Source organism: Ahaetulla prasina, chromosome 1 (assembly GCF_028640845.1).
Source record: "Ahaetulla prasina isolate Xishuangbanna chromosome 1, ASM2864084v1, whole genome shotgun sequence".
Classification (NCBI taxonomy): Eukaryota; Metazoa; Chordata; class Lepidosauria; order Squamata; family Colubridae; genus Ahaetulla; species Ahaetulla prasina.
In genome coordinates this window covers 322223500-322247487 of record NC_080539.1, presented here as the reverse complement: position 1 = coordinate 322247487, position 23988 = coordinate 322223500, and the positions used below count along the sequence as shown (strand labels likewise).

Sequence of the window (23988 nt, the reverse complement as noted above, 5' to 3'; positions counted from 1 at the left end):
GCCTTATCTTCCCCCTCAGGATGGAACTTGAAATAGCCTTTTTGCTCTTGAAAACAACTCTTTTTTTTCTAGGATTATACTAACAAATCTTGCTGGACCAACAGGATGGCAGGAGAAAAAAATGCTTTGTCACCACCTAGGGGAACATATTGAAGTGTGTTTTGGGTATGTGGGAAGTTTGGTTGGCTCTCTTCCCTCTCTGACCAATTTTTGATTGAAAAGTACAGGTGGTCCTCGACTTATGACCATAGTTGAGGCCAAAATTTTGGTTGCTAAATGAGACATTTGTTGAGTTTTGCCCCATTTTGCAACCTTTCTTGCCATAGTAGTTAAGCGAATCACTGCAGTTGTTATGTTAATGGTTGTTAAGTGAATCTGGCTTCCCCACTGACTTTGTCAGGTCACAGAAGGTGATCACATGACCTTGGGACATTGCAACTGTCATAAATGAGTCAGTTGCCAAGCTTCTGAATTTTGATCATGTGACCATGAGGATGCTGCAACGGTTGTGTGAAAGACAGTCATAAATCACTTTTTTCAGTGCCATTGTAACTTTGGTTATTAAATGAACTGTGGTAAATTGAGGACTGTACTGTACTGCCACAGGAGTGCAGGGCATTGGGCTGAAGAAGAGTTTCTCAACCTTAGTAACTTTTAAGACTTGTGGATTTCAACTCCCAGAATTCCTCAGCCAATATGCTAGGTGGGAAATTCTAGGAGGGACAAGAACAAAGATAATGATTGAATAAATAAGAACCCAACTTATAATGGTAGGAGTGTCTTCTTATTATATTACAGAGCTTTCGACTACTGGGGATGCTCCAGACCTGGGATTCTAACTGATTTACAGTCAGACTTTCAAAAGTCATTAGGATTGATTTTCCCAATGCTTGCAAGCTCTCCACGTGCTCAGAGAAGCCAGTCAGTAAAGTGAAATCAGATGCAGCAAGAAGGGGTTGTGTTGGCCCGAATGAGGCAAGAGGGGGAACTCCCCTCCCCTCCTCCTTCCTCCTTTGCACCAGACAAGGACAAAAAACAACAAAAAAACCTGAGCCAAGGCCTTCCCTTCCCTTCCCTTCCCTTGCAGCCAATACTGGAGGGGGAGATTTGCTGAAGACATTCCTCTGGCTCTTTCCCAGTCGCTTCATTATTATCATTCAAGGGTTAACTTTATAAAAACAGATTTTTTATTTTACCACCGGAGGAAGAAAGGGGGAGGGAGGGGAATGTGTGTGTGTGTGTGAGAGGGAGAGGGAGAGAGAGAGGGAGAGAGAGAGGAGGAAAAAAAATCCAGCACAGCGGCGAGGCTGCAGATCACAAGGCCATGCTGATAGCCTCCGTCGCCATGGCAACAGCAGCGGCATTTATCAGTTCCTTATGAGAACAGGCACAGCAAATCTGCATCGCACATGGCAGCCTTCCAGCCTTTCAAATGAAAAAGCCCTTTGGACGGCGGCCAAGTGGGGAAGGCGCGGAGCTGTCAGGCCTACTTAATGCCGGAGCTTTGGGCGGGGGAGCCCTCGGCTTCCCAGAGTCCTTTGCTTCCGCGACGGGCAGCCTGCCAAGTCCCGAGCGGAAGCTAAAGAAGAAGAGAAGCCAACGACCCCCCCGCTTGCTATTAATTACTGTACCCTGAAAATTCTCCGCGCGCACAAATGCAGGCGCCACCTCAATCCTGCGCTGCTGGTAGAGATTTGCCCGGGCGGGGGAAATAATGCCTGGGAAGGGTCATTTACCAATAATTCCAATCAGTTGCTCCTCTGCAGAGTATACACTTTTATAATAGAGAAATTGGTATGGAGCACACGAAATACATCAGATGTAAAGGGATGCATAGCAAACCAGTACATTAGATGCAAAGGGATATATGCCAAATTAATGTCTATTGACGTTCAGCAATATCCTTTGCTTGTTCTGGCTGGTGGTGTGTTTGTTGAATTGCAGATGGGGCTTTGGCCCCAGTTCAAAGGGGTTAAACCTATTTTATTCAGTTCAAAGTTAGAAATTTGTACAGATGAGAAAGGGCAAAAGCAGCTATTTTCATGTGTTGTCTTGCTCTTCTCGGGATGCATGGTATGTGTGAATTGCTATTCTTTGGGGTTGCAATATAATGTTTTTATGTAGTTTTGTGTAAAGTTGAGCTAAACTTGTGAAGCAATCTTTAAAAATTCACCACCACCACAGATTCCTTTGGTTTCATTTATATTACTTTTTTCAGCTGCATTCCCTGCACTCCCACTATGCTTGACTGTCTGCCTGAGTTCTGTAAAATATTAGATAATACACTTGGTGACTGAACAGGATAATAATAAAATAGAAATTATCCTCAAAAAGGACATTAAGTCTCTGCTTGTCTAAAAATGGCAGGATATTAGAATTAGGGGGCATCTGGGATCATCAACATTGTACAAATATATGCCCTGTGCTACAGATGCAATAGTGGCAAATGTTAAAGAATTTATTGACAAATTGTAGGTGGTGCTAAATGCAGCATCTAAAAGGCCACGGTACTATAGTTGTGCAGTACTTAAGATTCAAAGGCAGAAAAATGGATTGGAGCCCATGACAAGCACTCAAATAGCACTTTTCTACAACCACGGACAATCAAAGAAGGGATAAGGAGAGGAATATAACAAAACATGTTACTATGTTAAGATTTAATTCTGCCACTGAAACACAAGCAATGAAAACATGCTGTGAGATAGTGATACTGATGTTGTCATTTAAGTGTTGTTAGATGTGGATACCTGTGTCTGCAACTCTTTAAAACCACGTATCTTTCACTGAGATTGTGTGGCTGTCCCTACATATTCACTCACACTCTTACAACATGATTGTGGCAACAGATACATTTGATAACAGATACAATAGAATTGTGGATATGACTGAACTATGTGACCATATGTACATATTTTGCCTTTGAATACAAACTACTGCTAATAGGTGATTTTTCCTCAAAAAGTTGGAGCAAGGGAAGAACTAATTGTAGAGAGGATATATTCAGGAATTCAGTTACAACAAAGAATAGACCAGCTATCCAACAGGAAAGCACAAGATGCAGATATAGTAAGTATTAACTTTAAAAGTATTTTAAAGTGAAGAGACAAAGAGCTATTAGCTCTATGTCAACAAACAAAAAACAATACTATAAGCCTACAACTTAAAATTCTGGTGTATATACCAAGGTAAAAAAAAGAAATACCAAGAAATTGAACAGTTTACTAAATGACACTGGTATAATTAATTACATTGATGCTTCATAAGGAGAGTTTTCTATAAGATTTTGCAAAGAAGAATAGTAATAGAAATCCCAAGAAAACAGGCAGGTTTTGAAAAGACAAAGGAACATGGAAACAGATATCAAATATAAGATGCATCTGGACAGAGAGCAAGATAAAGTCATTTACTTTTGTTTTATTGACTACAGAAGGGGTGTCAAACTCAGGGCCAGGTTTAGTGAAGGGGGAAAAAGTCCCAATAAGTCACGAGTTTGACGCCCCTGGACTACAACAAGGCTTTTGGTTATGAAGGTTATGCCTTAATACAGACTCTACTAAAGTTGATGGATATACTACAGCACCTGATTATTATTCTGAGGAATCTTTATAATGAACAAGTACTGTCAGAAATAAGTCCAAGAGTAGTTCAGAATCATGAAAGATGGGTGAAGAATACATAAAATTCCTGTATCTGTTAACTTCTTCAGCAATAATAAAAGAAAAGTTCTGAGATGACAACTGGAATCAAAATTGGTGGTTGAAGCAGTGTTATAGATAACTCCACTTTATTAGCTATAAGTAAAAATAGTGTTAGAAGAGCCTATTATTAAAAATGGAAAGAGAAAAACTTGTTTAATGTAACTATGATGAAAACAGGTAATGTCAATCAGCATGTATAATAAACCCACAGTTAACAGTGTGAATGTGGTAGATGGTTTTGATTTTGGGGGACTAAGAAGCAAAAGAAGATTAGTATGCTGAGTTATTAAGAGGCTAAAACAAATTTATGACAACATGATATTTCTATGAGAAAGATCAGAATAGTGAAAACGGCTTTCTAGTGACATTTAATGAAATTTTAATTACAGATTGGAAATTTATTAAGAATACTATGAACTGCAAGAAGAACTGACCAATTAATGTTGGACCAGATAAACACTATGATCAGGTGATGATCAGCAAGCCAAAGCTCACATATGTGGGCATGTAATGTGAGATAACAATGGATTAGAAAGAATGAATGTTTGGCAAGACTGAGGGAAGCAGAAAAACAGTGAATAAAGTAGATAGATGGTATCGGGGAGATCCACTGGCATGTTCTTAAAAAAGCCATACACTGCCACTAGTTTAAAATATCCTATACAATTGGCAGGAGTTGGGACTAACTTGGTTACAGTTAACCAAACATTAATAAGATCTATTCCAATCTGAACTACAGTAAATTGTAATGATTCAATGATTTCGCGGTTACTTTTCAGCAATAGTTTGGAAGTGGGTGGTTATGGTCTTTTTCTGGGATGTTTTTGATTTTGCTGTATTTTCTGGAAATCTGCCTTTCAAGTCCTAACTCTGTCCAATTTACCCATACTTTTCGGAGTATAAGACATGTTGGTGCATCTTATATACCGAATACAGCCATTTTTGGCCTCCCGAAACTCCTCCCAACGGGTCCCATTTTCATGAAAAACACGCCTGTTTTTCACCTCTCAACCTTCCTGCGCATCACATTTTTGCCCTTCCCAGTCCCCAGGAGCACTCTGCAGACTTCCCAAACCCTCTGCGCGGGTCCATTTTTCACTTCCCAAACCCCCATGTTGCATTTTTGCCATCCCCAGCCCCCAGGAGCACCCTGCAAGCCTCCAAACCCTCTGTGCACCCTGTTTTTCACTCCCAAATCCCCCATGCACCTCATTTTTACCCTCCCCAGCCCCCAGAAACACTCTTCAGGCCTCATTTGCACATCCTGTTTTTGCGAAAAACGGGCCCGTTTTTCGCAAAAATGGGGCACACAGAGGATTTGGGAGGCCTGCAGAGTGCTCCCGGGGGGCCAGGGAAGACAAAAACTTTTTTCCCCTTGTTTTCCTCTTCAAAATCTTAGTGGGTCTTATACTCTGGTGCATCTTATAGTGCGAAAAATATGGTAGCTTAGCCCAGATAAGTTAAGGCCATATCTACTCAGACTAAAGTCTATAAAATATTTAAAAAGGTGATGCACTAAAGGAGAAAATCATAATTGATAGTTACTAAAATACCTAACAGTGGTATGCAAGTAATAATTTATAAAAAATATTTCTCACATAACAAAAGTATAGCATGACTTTCTAAAAGGTAAATGAATGTGCATCAAGTAAAACTCTGGAAAGCTTGCTTTATAATTTGGATGTTGCAATAATGTGGTCAGATGCTATATTAAGCTGGAATTAAACCTCCATGAAGGAATGGATGAGATCTTAGAGGACAAAGCCCTTTACTTATTTTTAAGCATAATTGCTTGTCTAATTCAAAGTACCTCCTGCCAGGTATTTCTCTTGTTTCCCTAAGATATCTCTTAAAAGGGGAGCTATGTAAGTGATGGAGCAAAAATATATGAGCAAGAGATATTCTTCCATGTTTTATGGTACTCTGATGGAAATTCCTGGATAGTATGATATACACGCATAGAACCCTAGGTTTTCATTAATGAAAAACAGAATGTTGCCTTTTAAAAAAATGAAGACAAAACAAGATTTATCAAGTAGATGTCACTTATCAATGTTCTTCTGGGTAGGGTATACAGTATACAGCATAGCAGGAGGAAGTAGGGAGTTTGGTACAAGACAAAAACAGGGCACTTTGGCTACTTGAGTGAAATGTAGAGTTCTTCTGTCATAACTAGGACCAGCCTTCCATCCTTTATAAGGTAGATAAAATGAGGACCCAGATTGTTGGGGGCAATAAGTTGACTTTGTATATAATATACAAATGGATGAAGATTATTGCTTAACATAGTGTAAGCCACCCTGAGTCTTCGGAGAAGGGCGGGATATAAATGCAAATTAAAAAAAAACATGCAGGACGAGCTCATGTGATTAAGTGCAGAGCTAAAAACAAATCCAGGTTCAGGTCCACCATCGCTTATGGCCAATAACACTGGGTTGTAGATAAAGGAAAAAAATAGAGGAGGAGGTGTTAGGAATGGTATTGTGAGCTTCTGGAAGAAACAAGACAGGCAGCCTGTTGACTGTTTTTTAGGCAGGACAGGGAAGAAAACTGCTAGGAACTGAATAAATTGGAGCCAGGTTTGCTTGTGGATTATTGTATTTGTAGCAAAGTCTGATCAGGACTTGATTTACACCCACACGCACACTCCGCCTCCTCATTCTCCTGCATTTTGCTGACATTGTGAGAATCTGCTGAACAGGCTGGTGATCGATGCCGCAGTGGGGGAGGGTCGAGAGGCTCTGGGTGGTTTTCTTCTCAATGAAGTGTTTTCCTGGGAACTTTATCCCGTTTGGCATTACTGAAAGGACAAGGACTTCTGCTGGCAACAGAAACAAATTGGCATAACTCTCTGCCCCCCCCTCCCCGTTTGTGTTTTAATCTTTTCTGAGATGCAAACATGAGGGGAGGTAGAAGAAAAAAGGGGTCCATTTTCTTGCAGTGCGATTCAGAAGCGCTTAGCACCAGGAGAATGCAAATCGGGGCTTGGAAGGAGTTCAGGAAAGAAACGCTTGGCATTCATTCAGAAGTGGAGCTTTGGTTGTGTCCCAGCCCCATTAATGTCAACAGTCTCTTTCCAGTCCACCTCTCAAAGAGCTGTTGTCATTACTCTCTGCTAAAGAATGCATTCCTGCACACAAATACTACAAACAGCTTTCATCTATATCTCTCCCTTCCAAACAAAGGCTCAAATCCGGCAGAAACTTGGCAAAATTAAAAGGGGCCAGTCATTTTCATTTTCCAGTACCACCTTTTAGATCAGTTTCTATACAACTAGGTTTATTGGGAACTCTCTCCTACTAAGCTGTGCCTCAGATTCGATTTAGATTAACGTTCCTTCACCGGCTCTCGCTCTCTCCCTTTTTTTTTTTACAACCACACCAAATCCTGAAATAAAGCACAGACACTATGCCAAGTGTTTCAGAATACAGTATTTCAGAGATGGAAGGGAAATAAAATGGAAGTGTTGAAGGAGTCCAACTGATAAAGGATTTGTGGAGTTTCAAGCTTTCTCTGATACTCCCTTTTATCTTCTCTGCATTATGCTTAAATTTTCCTTGTTGGTAACCTACTATCATCTACCACCTTCTTGTTCCAAGTTAGTATACCGCAGTCAAGCCCTGTAGTCAAGATGTCTCTAGGCAGACATCTGCCCCCATGCTGTATATGCCATTTTTACAGTGGCACCTATATGTTCCCAGTTGGACAGGGCAAAGCATGTACAAGGTTTTAATGTTACAGATTTATTATGGCCTAAGCTTTGAGGGAAGAAAAACTTCTGGAAAAAAAATGTTCATGTTTTTAGCATAGCTCAGCCCTTCACTATTTTCTCCTTACACCAGAAAACTGGCATCTTAGCATCCCCGATTGCAGTGATGCTGGCCTTACGTTTTCCCATCCCGCATTTTAAACAATCTCATGCTTAATCTTTCCAGTTCTAGAAAACGACCAGTTTTTCTTGCTTCATCTGTCACAGAGTTAAAGTATGCAACTATTTCATTTTTGCTAAGAGTTTGTGGAAGGTTCATCCATACAACCAGCTTGGATCAGATTCCAAGGAGAAGGGCAGAAATCAGTGCCATTGGCTATTTGTTACTCAGTATGCTGACAATACTTTCCCTCCGCCTCCTCTCCAAATGAGGACCGTATGTGTTGCTAGTATCAAGGGCACAAAGAGCCTAGACCAATATTCCTATTGTGATGTTATTTGCATCAAGTCATATTTAAGGTCTTTAGTAAGGAAGGGCTCTGATGTGTGCAAGTGAAGCACTGAAGACTTCAGATTCCACCAAATTGTCAATGTTAATATATGATGGAAGGCAGAAATGGTAAAATACCAGAGATGTGCTCATGTTGTCCATAATTTAATAAATTTTAATTCAATCAAATTTTATTCCCTCACCAGTTTTCCTCTGTTTTCCCAAGGATGCCTCAAGCAAGGAAAAAGGATGCAGAACTTTGAATTATAATCTCTAAACTTGCCAGATCCAGCTGTGGTTGGATCAGTCTTGATCAAATTGTAACAGTTCGCTAGTCAGCAGAATGTGGTGAATTTCCTGGACTGAAAAAGGACCTCAACCCATTTTCTGAGGTGTGAGGCCCATTTCATGTCTCAATGAATCACATTCAAGGCCAATGGTTTTAACTGTTGCTACAGCATAAGGCATGCAAAATGTTGGGAGTTAGGAGGAAAGGGCACTTTTTCCTATCTCGAATCTGCCTCTCACCCCTGCTTCCTGTTGGGAGTCAGAGCCCCCCCTCCCCAAGTTTATTGGCCTTCCTTCTAAACCTGGTAGGATGAATAAGGCCGTGGATAGCTCAGGCTGGTAAAAGCCTGTTATTAAGAACACAAAGCCTGCAATTACTGCAGGTTCAAGCCCGGCCCAGGGTTGACTCAGCCTTCCATCCTTTATAAGGTAGGTAAAATGAGGACCCAGATTGTTGGGGGGGCAATAAGTTGACTTTGTAAAAATATACAAATAGAATGAGACTATTGCCTTATACACTGTAAGCCGCCCTGAGTCTTCGGAGAAGGGCGGGGTATAAATGTAAACAAAAAAATAAAAAAAAAAAAAAATAAACCATCAATTGTAGTAGAAATATGTGTACTTATGCACAGAAAGAATCTCCAGTAGTCTGAAAAAATAGATTAAATTGCTATACTTTGATTGATTTCCTAAAAATATTCTATTTGCCTTTCTTGCCTCCACCTGCTTTTAAAAATAGCCCTTTTCAGAATCTTTTCAGTTTCCACCTCAAAAAAGAAGAGATGAGTCAGGAAAAGGGGTTTTAAATCAATATTTTATTAATCAGAAGCGGAGGCCAACAGCTGAGATCCCCCCCTTTCCTCTGGCACCTCCTTTTGATAAACAATCTGTGTACAGGCAGAATTGAGGATGGGAGGAGCAGAGAAGAGAGAGGGCAGCTGGCTAGCTGCTGGTAACCAAGCTAATAATGTTTAGCGGATTCTGCACCATCACGAGAGTTACAGAGCATCCCATGGTGGGAATAGCCTTGGGGAAGAAAAATTACTGATTGTGTTGATTTAGTCATGTTGATTGTTTATGTTCCCAAGAGGAGAGAGAGCTCAACAAGGTCTTTAGGGGCAGGGGGAGGGGGGAGAACACAGCAGAGAAATAGAGGGAAAGATAGCACATCAAGGCCAGGCACTGTACAAGGCTAGCAGCTCTTTTCTTTATATATAAGCCTGATGCAGAGAATATAGGAACATCAATTAAGATGCAAGCAAAAAACAACAACCACCAATTCCAAGTATGTGGACTTCTAAGCTAAACTGTTAATTTCAAATACAATTTATGGCTGATCTGTGCATTAGAGATTAATAAATGGTGGCATCGCCTCAACACGCTGTTTGGAAAATCGACACCATCAAAGCAAAAGGACTTTGTTACCAGCAAACATGTTCAATGACATCATCCAAGTTGGATTTGCTGGTCAAGCCCATGTGTGTGGTTGAACTGTTTGGCTTTGTTTAAGGTAAAAAAATGACTTTGGTGCTTTGTAAACACCCAATTTTTAAAGTGACAACAAGCATAGAATGACTGGAAATTCAACAGGAACGAAGAAACTAATTAAGAATTGTCCAAACTCTTAATTTGATAAAAACAAATTGGTTCTATTCTCAGTTTAAAGATTTTCCCTCATGTAAAAGTCTATTCCTAAGTTTGGAAACACATTCATGTTGTCTTCTTGGCAACAGTGGAAAGTAGTTTTTGCCTTTTCCTCCCTATTCCTTAGCCTCCTAGCTTAGCTAAATCACCCTTTTTATATGTGTGTGTTGTAACTACATGACATGATAAATTTATATAAAAGGTGAAAACATAATAAGTAGAAGCATAGAGGTCACTATCCATGTTGTCACCATCCTCCATTGGATTAAATTAATTTGCTGAAAAGCGTAGTATCAGTCCTAAATCAAGTTGTTTTAGGAAGGGAATCTGGCAGCTGAAATGCAGGTACGCCTTGTCAGCAGGAGAGAGAAAGGCGACCCTTGTTTTTTCTGGTGAAAGCATCAATGCTCCTTGTGAAGTGGCTGCAGTCCTCCTCATCCTATTGATGCCTACCGAACCAAAAAGACAACCATCAGCTGTTATTGTGGGGAAACCAGGGTCCTATTATACCATACATTGTACATCTACGCTCATTAGTGCTAGGCTTGTTCCACAACAGGAATCATTTGCTAGGTTCCTGCAGCTCTCTCTCAATTGTGTCCACTAGCAAGAAAGCAGGCTTTTGTTTTCACATCTTTTTTTTTTTTTTTTGCTGCATAGACTAGGTGATGATGAGTAGCTTCCCCTCCTTTAATGGTTGGACAGGACAAAGATCAGCTGGGGAAAAAAAACTTTAAGGAAATTGATGAGTCCACATTTCTATTTTTTTCCTGTTGGTGAAGTAACCTGTGGAAAGGGACTGCCTGAATTTGCAATGCAGAGAATGGAAAAGTCTCAGTTGGTCATTTCGTTCCTTCCATTGGGGAGCGGGGAGCGGGGGATATCCATTGCTTGTGATGAGGTTGTTAGGCTGCTTTTTAGAAGCAATAAATCAGAAGGGGTTAACATAATTGCAAAAAATTAAAACAACCCTGTTGCAAATCTGGATTGATCATTACAATCCTACTTGCTCCCGCTGCAAAGGATTTTTATACTTTCCCATTTCTTTACTAATTTCCTAGGATGGGATCTTGCAGAGCTGAGAGGATATGTGTCCCTTTAGTAAATGAATTGCTTCCAGAACCAAAAGTTGAAAATACTTTTTTTCCTTGCTTCAGATAAGACTATAACTGTTCATGGAGGCTCCATCAAATGTTCCAAAAACTTTACCTCTTTCCATCCCCTCTTCCTCTATCACCCTTATCAGATGCCACCTTAAGGGACAAAGGTGAAATCCAATAAACTTGTTCCGTGACCCATCTTGGTAAAACACACAGGTAAAAGTTATGCATTTCAAAAGCCAGCCTTGAGCTGGAATGTAAATGACAGCAAGTAGAAATAGGGTAGCTGGGAAAATAAAAGGTAGCAATAGGATAGCTGAGGAGTCAAAAGCCTCTCCTTTCCCTGACCTCATCAAGATTGGCAAAACTCTTGTTTTTTGAAGACTAAAAGGAAAATTTACACAACATTTTCCTGGAAAAAATAAACTTATACTGCTGAATCCATCTTCTTGGCAACATTTTCGGAAGTGGCTTGCCAGTGCCTCCTTCCTAGCATTGAGAGAGGATGGACTGACCCAGTGAATGAGTCATCCAGCTGACTTTCATATAGCTAAGGCAAGACTTGAACTCACAATCTCCATTACTTTCTAACCTGGTACCTTAACTACCAGACCAAACTAGTGCTCTAAAAAAAACAAACCTTGCCTTCTTTTCCTTTGTTCCAGGAAAAAGAACAGATTTAGTACTCACATGTAACAATAGCTTGTCACCCCTTTTTCTAATATCAAGGAGTTCCAAATGTACATATGTTATTAGATCTTAAATTATTTTAAGCAGAAACATGTCAAACTTTATATCCTTGGTCCTTTGGCTAGAACCAGAATGCAAAAGAGAGAGAAATCATTCAGATCCTCTCTCTCTCTCTCTTTCACACACACACACACACACACCATTACACACTATACAACCTTTCCATTTCCTATCAATATCCCATTTACATAATCATCAATGGTCCTTCCCACAAATAAAGCATATAATCTTAAAACTCAAGCATGGGGGGGGGAGAGAGAGAAAAAGGTCACCTACAAACATTGAGAATAACAGGAGGAAATGACTTCAATCAGCCCCACATTCCAGAACTCAACCTTACAAGGAGGATGGGAAAGGAGAGAGGGGGGCACATACCTGTAGCCTTTTCCCCATATATCCCCAATCCTTTTCAAGCCTCACCTCAGTTCTGGGATAATCTACAAGAGAAAATGAGCAGGTACAGAGAAATGCACATTGAAAAGAATGCCTCAGCCCTCTACTCCCAACCGCTTTAGGACAGATCCTTTGAGATCAAATTGATCGGGATCAATCTTTCAGGGAAGATGGCTTATAGCAGTGTTTGCGAACCTTTTCGGCACCGTGTGCTAAAACGGGAGCATGCGCGTATGCTGGAAACCAGAAGAGCAGCCAGCCAGTGCGCATGCATGCAGCAGGAAGATAAATCTTCTGGTTTCCTGTGCGCGCATGTGCGCCAGCCACCTGGTCTTCCGGTTTCTGGGGCGCATGCATGCATGAAGACCAGCTGGTGGGTGCGCATGCACTCACCGGAAACCGGAAGATCATCTTCCCGGCATGCACATGTGCACCAGGCAGCTGCTCTTCCAGTTTCTGGCGCTCCCATGCATGTGAAGACCAGCTGGCCGGCACACAGACTACATTTCCCACCAGGACACCATACTGTTCTGGGTATTTAACAACTTCCCCCTTGAGGATACCAAGGAAACTTTCAAAGTGACCTTTTCCATTTTCCTATCTTTTGTGACGTGTGTCCCTGGCTCTTTTGGGTGCAACTTGCTGTACCCAAAAGAGCCCCCTTAGTGAGGTACGCACTTTCTTCTTTCTTTCCCTTTTCCTCTTAAAACCTGCCAACAATTCTAGACTTTCTTGCCTGGGAGGACACTTAACTCTCCATGAAGAGTAAGGGCCCCTCCTCTCTATTTCAAGGACTTCATTTAGGAACTAGGCTGGTAACTTGCCCAGACATGCAGACACACACTCACTCCCTGGGCACAAATACAGAATTTGGAGATACTTGCCAAGCTTCTCTTTTCAAACAGCTGTCTGGATCAAAAGATCCCTTTACTACCTTTGCCAAGCGGGGCAGATTCTGGGAAGCAACACCTTCAGACAAAAATGGGTCTGAGCCGGCTAGGTGATTACTTACCAGACTGAGTCGACTGGCTTTGGTTAGCCTTGTGTCCTATCTCAGGGTGCCAATTGTAGAACAATAATTTGGGGTGTCCACAACCCAAGTTAAAGCAAGAACAAGTAAAAGAAAAATGAAATCCAGACACACTGTGCAAAAGGAGATTTTATTCTCAAGAACAAAAGGCCCTGTTCTTGAAGGTAGTCTACAAAGAAAATGGGGTGCAGGGACTTGGCTTTATAGGGGGACTGGTCCTTTGTGTGAATTCAGGGTGTGGTTTGTGTATGTATTGATTTCAAGGTGTCCCTTCTATGCAGTTCGGGATGCTCCTGCTTTGATCCTGAGGTATGTGTGAAATCAGAAAGGAAGATTGCCCTGGCCTTCTGATATGCAGATTCCACCTCTGGCCTCTGTCTTTATCCTGAGGGAATTCCTGCCAGCCAGTGAGGTGCTACAAAAGTGGGTGGGGAGGACACAGATCAGAGGCCTTTTAACCTGGGGAAAGGGGGAGGGGGGGGGCTAAATGTAAAAATGGAGAGAGTGTTACTGTTGATGACAATGGGAGAGATTTATCTGGCTTTCTCACTTGAGAGATAATGAGAATCTGGCGGCAGCAAGTACAGCATTCAGAGGTAAACCAATTGCTTAGTCTTTTCTGTTCACTTATTCTAAGAAAGGACAAGAAGGGACATAGATTAGATGGGAAAACCAGGCAGCAGAAACCAGGGGAGGAAAGTGCTGATTTTTTGGAAATCCTTACTGAGAAAATGTCACCTGAGAGAATAGAGTGAAAAAAGCACTGGAGTCATTTAAAACTGGAGAAAAGGGGGAAGGTGGATCGCAGACATATTTTGTTTTTTTAATGAGATTTTACATCTCAACAGGATACAGTTCCTGGCTTTATTTTCAAAGTGGAACAAAATGAGGGCTGTACAGAAAAGAGTTTCTCAATTGCAGCAAAAGTAAAATACAAAAGAGCCTAGTGCTGCGCTCTGAATAACATTGGTGTCTTGACAGGCATCTTCTGGCAGCCTAGAGACAAATTTTTACTTGACACAAATCAGGAACTCATTTGCAAACATTTGTGGAATGCAAGAACATAGTTCCTCCACTCTCCTCTTTCTTTTCCCCCAAAGCAAACCAGCTGCGCTGGCAGAGGCTAGATTTACAGCCACAGCCCAACGTTGTAAGAAATTGCTTGCCTATGATCTGCCTTCATAAAAGCAATATCTGACCCACTCCCCACTTCCTTCCCTCAAGCATTTCACAGAAGCACAGACTGAATCAGGGGCCACCCTCTAAAGGCTTGCTGACTTGCTTTCCAAACCAAGCCCAATCCAGATAGGGTGCAAGGTGGTTTGGTGCCAACGAAAATCATAGTTCCTTATGTCATTTTAAAGCTCAAGTTTCCTCCAACAGGCCTCTTCTAAATGTCTTAAACAACCACCTTCATAATATTTAGCCAGCATGTCAGGGAATGATAATCTGAGGGAGGCCGTTCAATACAAGCTAATGTGTTGTGACTTACATTGCTGTGGGATTTAAGTTACTGTTTAAAGCATTACTTATTTTGGCACCTACAGAAATATGCCTAGAGCAGTGGATATTCCAGGCCAAAAATGGGCTCGGATGAGAATTGCCTAAGGCAGATAGCCAAGGTGAGACTGAGTGTGATCTCTATAGCTATTCAGATCCAGTGGAGATTTGAAACACAGCTCTATAGATATTCAGCGACAATAGGCTGCTTGAGTTTGGCAATAACTTAAAACCTTTTTTTTTTAAATTCTGAAATTTACGGTAATGCGGAAAGTCTGCTGGCCAGTTTCCTATGCAAGACTGCTAGCAAAGCCCTTCCTCCACACATGTATTTTTCTAGGCATACCGTAGTTTAATACTGTATTGCGTTTGTCTGATGACTCCTTAATGACACATCGTGCTTCCTATTTCTGACATTCCCTAATTGCATTGGAAAGATGGCAGTTGGTTTAGATTGAGGCCAGTGATATATTTTTTTCTACTTTCAGTTCAGGCTTTTTTCCCCTTAAATCATCAGCATCAGTTTGAGAAGGAGGTCTCTAGATCTAATTATTGCCCCAGCCTCCCCTTTTACCACACGAACAATCTGGTGGAAATGCTGCTTCGGCTGACCACAGAAGTAGCTTCCCCTGACCTGACCTGATTATTTGATTTTTATAAATCACTCAAGCTGGCAAACAGACCTGGTATTTTTTCTTCCTATTTTCTCCACAACACAACAACCCTGTGACGTGGGTTGGGCTGAGAGAGAATGAACAGCCCAAAGTCACCCAGTTGGCTTTCATGCCTAAGGTGGGACTAGAATATTTAGAACAAAAACTCCCAAGACTCCAATGATGGGATTTTTATCTGAAACATTTGAAGAGGGCCAGGACAGACTGGGAAACTGTCCAGAAAGAGAGTACTCTGGAGTTGCTGCTTTGCCCCTTCTTTCTATTTCCTTTGTTCCTTCCCTCCTTCTCACTATGGCCAGCTGGCCAAGAGGCCTCCTTCCTTCTCTCACATCCTGCCTGGCTTGTTTGCTTGCTCCTCTCATTGTTTATCTGTTGTAACAGTAGTGGGTTTCAATTTTGTTTGCTACCGGTTCTCTCGTGTGCTTCTGTGCATGTGCAGAAGCTTATGGGCGGGTGGGCGGAGCTTTCCACTGCTGTCGCTACCAGTTCAACCCGGTTCGGGTTGAACTGGTAGCAACCCACCACTGTGTTGTAAGAACATTGACAGAGTTGAGTAGATAAATTGTTCAGTTCTTTCTAACTTCTTTTAAAATGGGATTTCTGGGTTCTCCTACAAGTCTCCTTTGTTTTTGAGGAATCAGTTTGCTGCTGACAAAACTGATTCTGCCCCTTCATTTAAGGAAAGGTGCTTGGAGAAATGTGGCCTGGCATTTTTGTCCCTTAGCAGATGGGCACCCTTTTGTCTTTGCTACTCATGCTTATTGAGAAAAGAGTGTTTGTTTTGTTTGGGATGGCTGATTGACATTTAATTTCAATTTGCTTCCTATTCATTTATTTTGATTGGTTTATTGATTAATCATTGAAGTGTAGGGTCAGAAATTGTCTTGCAAGACACATATTTTCTGGCTTGACCTGTCCCTTAATTCCCATAGATATCAATGATCCTTCTGAGGAGCTTTGTCAGCAAGCACCAAGGCTGTGAGAGAAACTTCCTTTTCCTGAGAGGAAAGCCTTCAAAGCTTGTTGGCATTGTCCCCAAGTTGAAAGATCTTTTAGCAAGAGCTTCAGGTATCTGCAAGTACAAAAAACAGGGAAGTCAAATCTAGGGTCCGGAACTAACTCTTTCTTGCCGCTGAATCAAAAGTGAAAATCTAATAATTTCATACAGGTGAGTTAATAAAACTGCTGTAAAATGAGGCACCAATTAACTTAATAGACTGGGCAATGTTTGTGTAACTGAACTGTACTATAGGTAGTCCTCAGCTTATGACCACAATTCAGCCACAAAATTTATGTTACTAACTGAAACAGTTGTTTCACAGTTGCTTCAGTTAGTAACATAAATTTTGTGGCTGAATTGTGGTCATAAGTTGAGGACTACCTATAGTTCAGTTCAATCAGTGAATTTTGCCCCATTTTATGACCTTTCTTGCCACAATCGTTAAGTTGTTAAGTTAGTAACATGGCTTTTAAGTGAATCTGGCTTTTCCATTGACTTTGCTTGTCAGAAAGTTCCAGAAGTGATCACATGATCACTGCGACCGTCATAAATATGAGTCAGTTATCAAACAACTGAATTTTGATCACGTGACCACAGGGATGCTACAGCAGTGTGAAAGGGTGAAAAATAGTCACAATAGTCATTGTTTTCAGTGCCATTGTAACTTTGGTCACTAAATGAACTGTTGTAAATTGAAGGGCCACCCGTATATAATAATCTACCACATTTTAACCCAAGTAAATCATGGGTTCGTTTATGATTTAGTTTGTCTTGCAAATCTAGACCCTTGTGTTAACTAAACAAACCATGGGCAAGTTAAATATGGATTAGCACCTCGTGAACACAGACAACCAGAAATGGAGACTTTTGAAACCAGTGGGTGTTTTGACTGGGCGGGGGGAGGGGAGAACCCAATCCAGAACGAGCGTGCCTGTTGCTATGGAAGTAGTCCTTCCAAAGTGTTCTGCCAGGATACTGGCAGCCTCCTTCTGCACTTCCACCTTAAGCTATTCAGCAGTCACTTGAAAGGCTCTGAGGCCTTCTCAGGACAGTTAGCCAAGGTCATTCTCTGAGGATCAAGGCAAGATTCTTTCTGACCTTCTTCCTCAATGCAATGGTCCTAGGAAGTCCAGCTTTTCAGAATTTGTCAGCTTATCAACTTATCAGCTTATCCAATTTATCCGCTGGACTAGTTAGGCAATCTCCCATTCCAACTCCTCCCTCTTATTTAAATCTTACGCTATGTTGACATAATGTTCCAAAGCATGTTTTTTGAACCAGGATTTGGGGATTTAGCCACAACTGGTTGACAGGAGATACAGGTAGTCCTCGACTTACAACAGTTCATATAATGACTGTTTGAAGTTACAATGGCACTGAAAAAAATGACTTGTGACCGTTTTTCATACTTATGACTGTTGCAGTATCCCTGTGGTCATGTGATCAAAATTCAGACACTTAGCAACTGACTCATAATTATGACGGCTGCAGTGTCCCGGAATCATGTGATTCTCTTTGACCTTCTGACAAGCAAGATTCACTTAACAACCATATTACTAACTTAATAAATGCAATGATTCACTTAACTGTGGCAAAAAAGTTGTAAAATGGGGCAAACTCCACTTAATGTTTCACTTAGCAACATAAATTTTGGGCTCAATTACGGTTATAACTCAAGGACTACCTATACTAGGTCATAAACATTGTGTCAATCCAACCCTGACTTGCCTGCAGAAACCTCACTGGTTGGATTCACACTAATACGCAATGCAATCTGCTACTGAGCCTTGGGAAGCCAGAAATTCGGTTAATTTAATAAACCCTGTTTGAGTATAGGGTGTTGGTATGGCTTGCACAATCCTCATGTCTGATGCCTGGAGCAAATCAGATTAGGACTGCAATCTTGGGCATGTACCATGGAATTAAAAGGGGTTTTCCTGTGAAAAAAGGTTTTTTAAAACTAAAAGTTTAATTCAACCTCCTGCAGACTATGCTGCAATTCCTATAATCCTTAGCCTTTTGTCTTCCAGCTGTGTTTATGCCAGCCTTTGGATATTCATTTGGCGACTTTTGGTTTTGCATTACTGCATTAAACTGAAATTCCTACGGTAGATACATCAGGAAGGTCTAAATGCTCCTATCCTAGGAGATGCCATCTGACAATACCCGTGAAATGTATTTTTCAAGGCTGGTGCTGGCTGAGATGTTGATTTTGGATTTACATAGGGGTACCAAGGTGCACTCCAAGTGGAACGAGTGCCCTTTTCTGAATTCGTTTTCCCTCTTGCCTGGCATCGAAGGAAAGCGCTGAGCAAATATTATTGCAAGGCATGAGTTGTGCAGCCCAACCCATCCATAATATGCTACAATTTCTCCGCGGGCAGCACCGTTTCCTCCCTCTGGGGAATGTTGACTCACCCCGGACAGTTCATTACTCGGCAAGCGTTGGAGCAAGCCGGTGACGCAACCTGGATCAGCCTGCCCAGGGACACCTCACAAGCTGGTCTCTTTGCAACCCGAGCGCACTGCCAGCTAGGCAGCAAATCGGGCTTTGGAGGCAGGGGGAGGGAAGGACGGCAGGGCTATGAAGCCGGATTCCAAGCCATCGGCCCCTCTTCCCATGATCCAGGGGAGCTAAACTTTCAGACGGCTGCAAAGGACCCCCTCCGAATGATGCTGGGGCATAGCTGTATTTATCTTGGGGACAGAAAGAGCAGAGCAGTTACTTCAAAGCAAAAAAGGCAGCCTGCTTACTGACTTGCAGTTGAGGGTTTGGGGGAGGTGGTGCCAACAGATCCCTCAAGGACAAGTTCTTTGCAGCCTTAGATCCTGAATGAAATTCATTTAACTCCCACGATGCTCAGTAGACACCTACGCAGGACCCTAACCTTTTACCATAAGCAAATGCAACTTTTGCAAAAATATGAAGAGGTTGCGACCTAAAAGGTTTGTAAGTATTGCAAATAAATGGTCTCGCAAAATCCCACCCTGTCGTTAATATAGTTTGGGGCTCCAAAGAGATGTTTGCAAAAAAAAAAAAAAAAAGCCCCATGTTTAACAGCTCTGTCATTGCTAGCGATTAAAAAGATCGCTGCTGCGGTTCTGTAAAACGGAAAGTGGGGGAAATTTTACACCAAATCATCTCTCTCCCGCCCCTTTACACACACAAACCCGATACGTTTGTAAGCAGAAAACTCGGCCAGGAACGCGCAATCATCTTCCGCATGTGCTTTTCTGGCTGCCTGCTTGCTTTGGGGAAAACTGCCATGAAGGAGAGGGGGAGGGAGAAACCCAGCGTTTAAATTTCCAAACATAGCCTCCAGTCTGCATGTCAGAGAGAGGGGAGGGGGGTTATGTTTGTGTGTGAGTGTAAGTGAGTGGGGGGAGTGTGTGTGTGTGTGTGTGTGTGTGTGAGAGAGAGAGAGTGAGAGAGAGAGAATCTCCTTGGTTTCCATGAAGCAGTTCGCCTTGCTTCAGCTGTTGTACACATGGGGGGGGAGGGGAAGGAGGAAATGGGCAGAGTGCCGAGCCTGCGCAGTAGCCGTGGAACAAGTGGGCTCTCCCCTCCTTCCACCCAGAGGAAGGAGGAAGGGTGGGGGGGGGGAGAAGAAGCTGGTGAGTCGGTCACTCAGTCAGTGCGAGAAAGGGGAACAAGCAAAAGCAGGGGAGGGGGGGAGGGAGAGCGCGCGCGAGCAAGAGCCCCGCCGTGACGTGAGCGCTCCACCCAGGTGGCATCTGAACTGAGTAGCGAGAAGCGGATGGAGCGCCGTGCGAGGAGGGGCAGAGCGGCGCTTGGAAGACTCGGCAGCAGCCGTCCAGAGTGACTCTCGGGCTTTCCCCACGTCTCATGCCGAGGGGCTCTCGAGGATGTGAGTCGACCCGGCTGCTTGTCAGGATGCCGCCACCGCCGCCAACCTGAGGCGCACCCACTTCCCGGAGCGGTCTGAGCGCCCGCGCGCTGTTGTGTGGGGTCTCCCCTCACCCTCTGTCCTTCTACCCGCCTCTCCACACCGTTGGGAAAGTGGTCCGATTGGGTCAAGCAGCAGGTAGCAGCTTCCTATTCAGCCCCCCGCCTTCCTCCTCCTCCTCCTCCTCCGTGCCTTTCCCCTCACCACCTCTCCGTCCCGCATCCTACACCGCGAGAGGAGGAGGAGGACGAGAGGCGAAGGGAGGGGGAAGAACAGCCGCTGCTTACAGGCGCCGTCGGAAGAAGTGCCGAGGAGTGGATGAAGAAGCGACCGTTCCCCGGCCCTCGCTCGAGGACCCTCGGAAGAGCTTCCCACCTGGCCAGGTAAAAGGCAAGCAAAGAAGAAGGAAGCCCCCTCAGGGTGGCAGGAGGAGGCAGCGACCGAGGTCAGAGAAGAGCCCCTTCGCCGGGCAGCCATGTCGGCGGCGCAGGTGTCGTCCTCGCGGCGGCAGTCCTGCTACCTGTGCGACCTGCCTCGCATGCCCTGGGCCATGATTTGGGATTTCAGCGAGCCCGTCTGCCGAGGCTGCGTCAACTACGAGGGAGCCGACCGCATCGAGTTTGTCATCGAGACCGCTCGGCAGCTCAAGCGGGCTCACGGTTGCTTCCAGGACGGCCGCTCGCCAGGACCGCCGCCTCCGGTGGGAGTCAAAGCCATCGCGCTGTCGGCCAAAGAAGCGGCGGCGGCGGCAGCGGCAGCGGCGGCGGCTGCAGTTCAGGGGCTTAACCATGTGGACGCCGCCTCCTCGAAAGCACCCTCGGGCCTAGAGCGCTACGGGCTTAGCGAGCAACGAGGCCGCTTTGAGTACCCGCCGCCGCCACCTCCAGGCAGCCTGAGTGGAAGCCATGCGGGCCGCCTCCCCAACGGCCTGGGCGGACCCAATGGTTTCCCCAAAGCGCCGGATGACGGGCCGCCGGAGCTGAATCGTCAGAGCCCGAACTCTTCTTCCTCCTCATCCTCCAGGCGAGGAGCTCACGGCGGGCTGGTGAGTGGTCTCCCTTCTGGCAGCAGCGGGGCCCAGCTCAACGTGCCACCCAACCTCTTGCCCCAGACGCTGCTCAATGGGCCGGCCACTTCTGGGGTGGCACTGCCCCCTCCGCGAGGCCCCCCGGCTTCCTCCTCCTCTTCCTCCTCCTCAACTTCTTCCTCAGGGGACCCGTGTGGGAAGAGGCCGGGCTCTGTGTCAAGCAGCGGGGATCAAGAGCGGGAGCTAAAGGAGAAGCAGCGCAATGCTGAGGCACTGGCAGAGCTGAGTGAAAGCCTCCGCAACCGTGCAGAGGAGTGGGCCAGCAAGCCAAAGCTGGTACGCGAAACATTGCTGACCTTGGCTGGTTGCACACCCTATGAAGTGCGATTCAAGAAGGACCATGCACTGCTGGGCCGCATCTTTGCCTTTGATGCTGTCTCTAAGCCTGGACTGGACTATGAGCTAAAGCTGTTCATCGAATATCCTAGTGGTTCTGGCACCGTGTTTTCCAGTGCCTCAGGTGTGGCCAAGCAAATGTACCAAGACTGCATGAAAGACTTTGGCCGTGGCCTCTCCTCAGGCTTCAAGTACCTCGAATATGAGAAGAAGCACGGCTCAGGGGATTGGCGTCTCTTGGGTGACCTCCTGCCTGAGTCAGTGCGCTTCTTCAAAGAGATGGTGGGTGCTGATATGCTACCCCAGCCCTACCTTGATGCTTCCTGCCCGATGCTGCCCACTACTCTTATCACATTACCCCGGGTCCCTACCTCGTCCTCTAGTGCGGGGTCAGGTGGGCCAGCCTCTAGCCGTGGGCCTGGTGGGGGAAGTAGCAGTGCAGGCAGCAGTGGTGGCATGCGCAAGAGGAAGGCCTCTCCAGAGCCATCGGACTCTGCATCGGAGGGTAGCCTCAAGTTGAGCGATGAGCAGCAGCGACAGCAATGGATGGCTAGCCAGAGTGAGGCACTCAAGCTTACCATGACTGCAGGTGGCTTTGGTGGAGTGCCACCCCCTCCACCACCCTTGGGACCTCATTCCAACCGGACCACCCCACCTGAATCAGCCCCACAGAATGGACAGTCGCCCATGGCTGCACTCATGTCAGTGGCTGATACTCTGGGCAATGCCCATTCACCCAAGGATGGCAGTTCTGTGCACTCGACCACCTCAACCCGGAGAAACAGCAGCAGCCCAGTGTCCCCTGCCTCTGTGCCAGGCCAACGTCGCCTGGCTTCCCGCAATGGGGATCTGAACTTGCAAGTAGCCCCTGCACCCCCCAACACCCACCCTGGCATGGACCAAGTGCACCCCCAAAACATTCCAGACTCGCCCATGGCCAATAGCGGACCCCTGTGCTGCACCATTTGCCATGAACGCTTGGAAGACACACACTTTGTGCAATGCCCTTCGGTGCCCAGTCACAAGTTCTGCTTCCCTTGTTCTCGGGAGAGTATCAAGGCTCAGGGGGCAACTGGTGAAGTCTATTGCCCCAGTGGAGAGAAATGCCCTTTAGTAGGTTCCAACGTACCTTGGGCATTTATGCAGGGGGAAATTGCGACCATTTTAGCTGGGGATGTGAAAGTGAAAAAGGAGAGAGACCCTTGAAATCAAAACAGCAAATCCAATGCTGTTCAGTCATCTGAAGATGTAGAATTGTGAATATTCAAAACACATGGGACAATACTACAAAAAGTTTAGTCTTATGTATAGATCTTATTTTCGTCGTATGTTTCTATATTTTGAAACAAAGGTATGTACCCTTCTTCATTTGAAGGATAGAGCTGTTCTTTTTTGTTTTGTTTTGTTAAAACAGAATATAATATTGTTTGGTCACCATATAATACCTGTTTCTCATTTCCTTGACAGTGTGTTGGCTAGGTACATGGTTAAATAACCTTTAGCAATTACCTGCTGCTGGTGTGTATTTTTGTAAATGTATGCACTTCTCTAAAAGAAAAAGAAAATATCCCTTTTCCTTGGCAGGGCCAGTGTCATGCCTAAAAAAATGCTACAAAAATGGTGACAGCTTATGTTTTACAGCCCCAGAATGTTAGTATTTCACTTTTTCTCCCCCCCCCACCCCGTTTTTATTTTTATTTCTTTTTATTCTTTTGCAACATTGTAGGGTAATATAGGAGAGACTTTTTTGTTGCAACTTTGTAAAAAGTTTCTTTTTTTTCTATTGATCTGAGAAATTTAAATCATGTTTTTGTTTTGTTAATTGTTTTTGTTTTGGCTTTATGATGCACGGAAGCTTTTTAACACTAGAGCAAAATTGCTGTAAATGGAAAACATGCTCTGTTTGTCCTTTATACATTTCTGTAGTTAACAGAACACTGTAATGTGCCTTGGAGCTTAGTAAATTGTAATAAATTCAATTGATATTAATAGTTCCTGAGTAAGGATTATTTTTTTGCTCAGTGCATAAACAACAGAAAGGACAAAATGTGCTGACCTTTTTGAATACCCTTAATTCTGCCACAGGTCTTTTACTTATTCTGTACCATTTGTACACACACCACAAGAGAGAATGATACTATTGAGCTTATCTAGACACTGGCACTGTGCCTACTTACATTTCACCTTTTAATATTACAGGACAGCTGCTGACTAAGCATTTTCTTGTTCTCTCTCTCTCTCCCCCCCCCTCCCTGTCATTTCCCCTTTTAATTCTACAGCTGTAAGGATTTTGTTATAAAGAGGGTTTTAAAAAAAGAGATGCACAGGGAGATAACATCCTCCCTGGGTTTATTCAGAAACAGTCCCAAATGTATGGAGTA

The 23988-nt window shown here is 43.9% G+C and overlaps 1 protein-coding gene and 1 long non-coding RNA gene across 2 annotated transcripts; one reads left to right on the top strand and one right to left on the bottom strand.

Moving 5' to 3' along the window:
- Positions 1-9047: 9047 nt before the first annotated feature.
- Positions 9048-12343, bottom strand: LOC131190324 (uncharacterized). Its single transcript, XR_009153290.1, has 3 exons — positions 12268-12343; positions 12055-12116; positions 9048-10278 (listed from the first exon to the last, which is right to left on the bottom strand). It is a non-coding gene; the product is annotated as an uncharacterized LOC131190324 (long non-coding RNA).
- A 7604-nt stretch (positions 12344-19947) lies between these two features.
- On the top strand, positions 19948-23598 carry IRF2BPL (interferon regulatory factor 2 binding protein like). Its single transcript, XM_058162423.1, has one exon. The coding sequence runs from the start codon at positions 20660-20662 to the stop codon at positions 22811-22813; it is 2154 nt and encodes a 717-aa protein (XP_058018406.1). The 5' UTR covers positions 19948-20659; the 3' UTR covers positions 22814-23598.
- Positions 23599-23988: the final 390 nt, after the last annotated feature.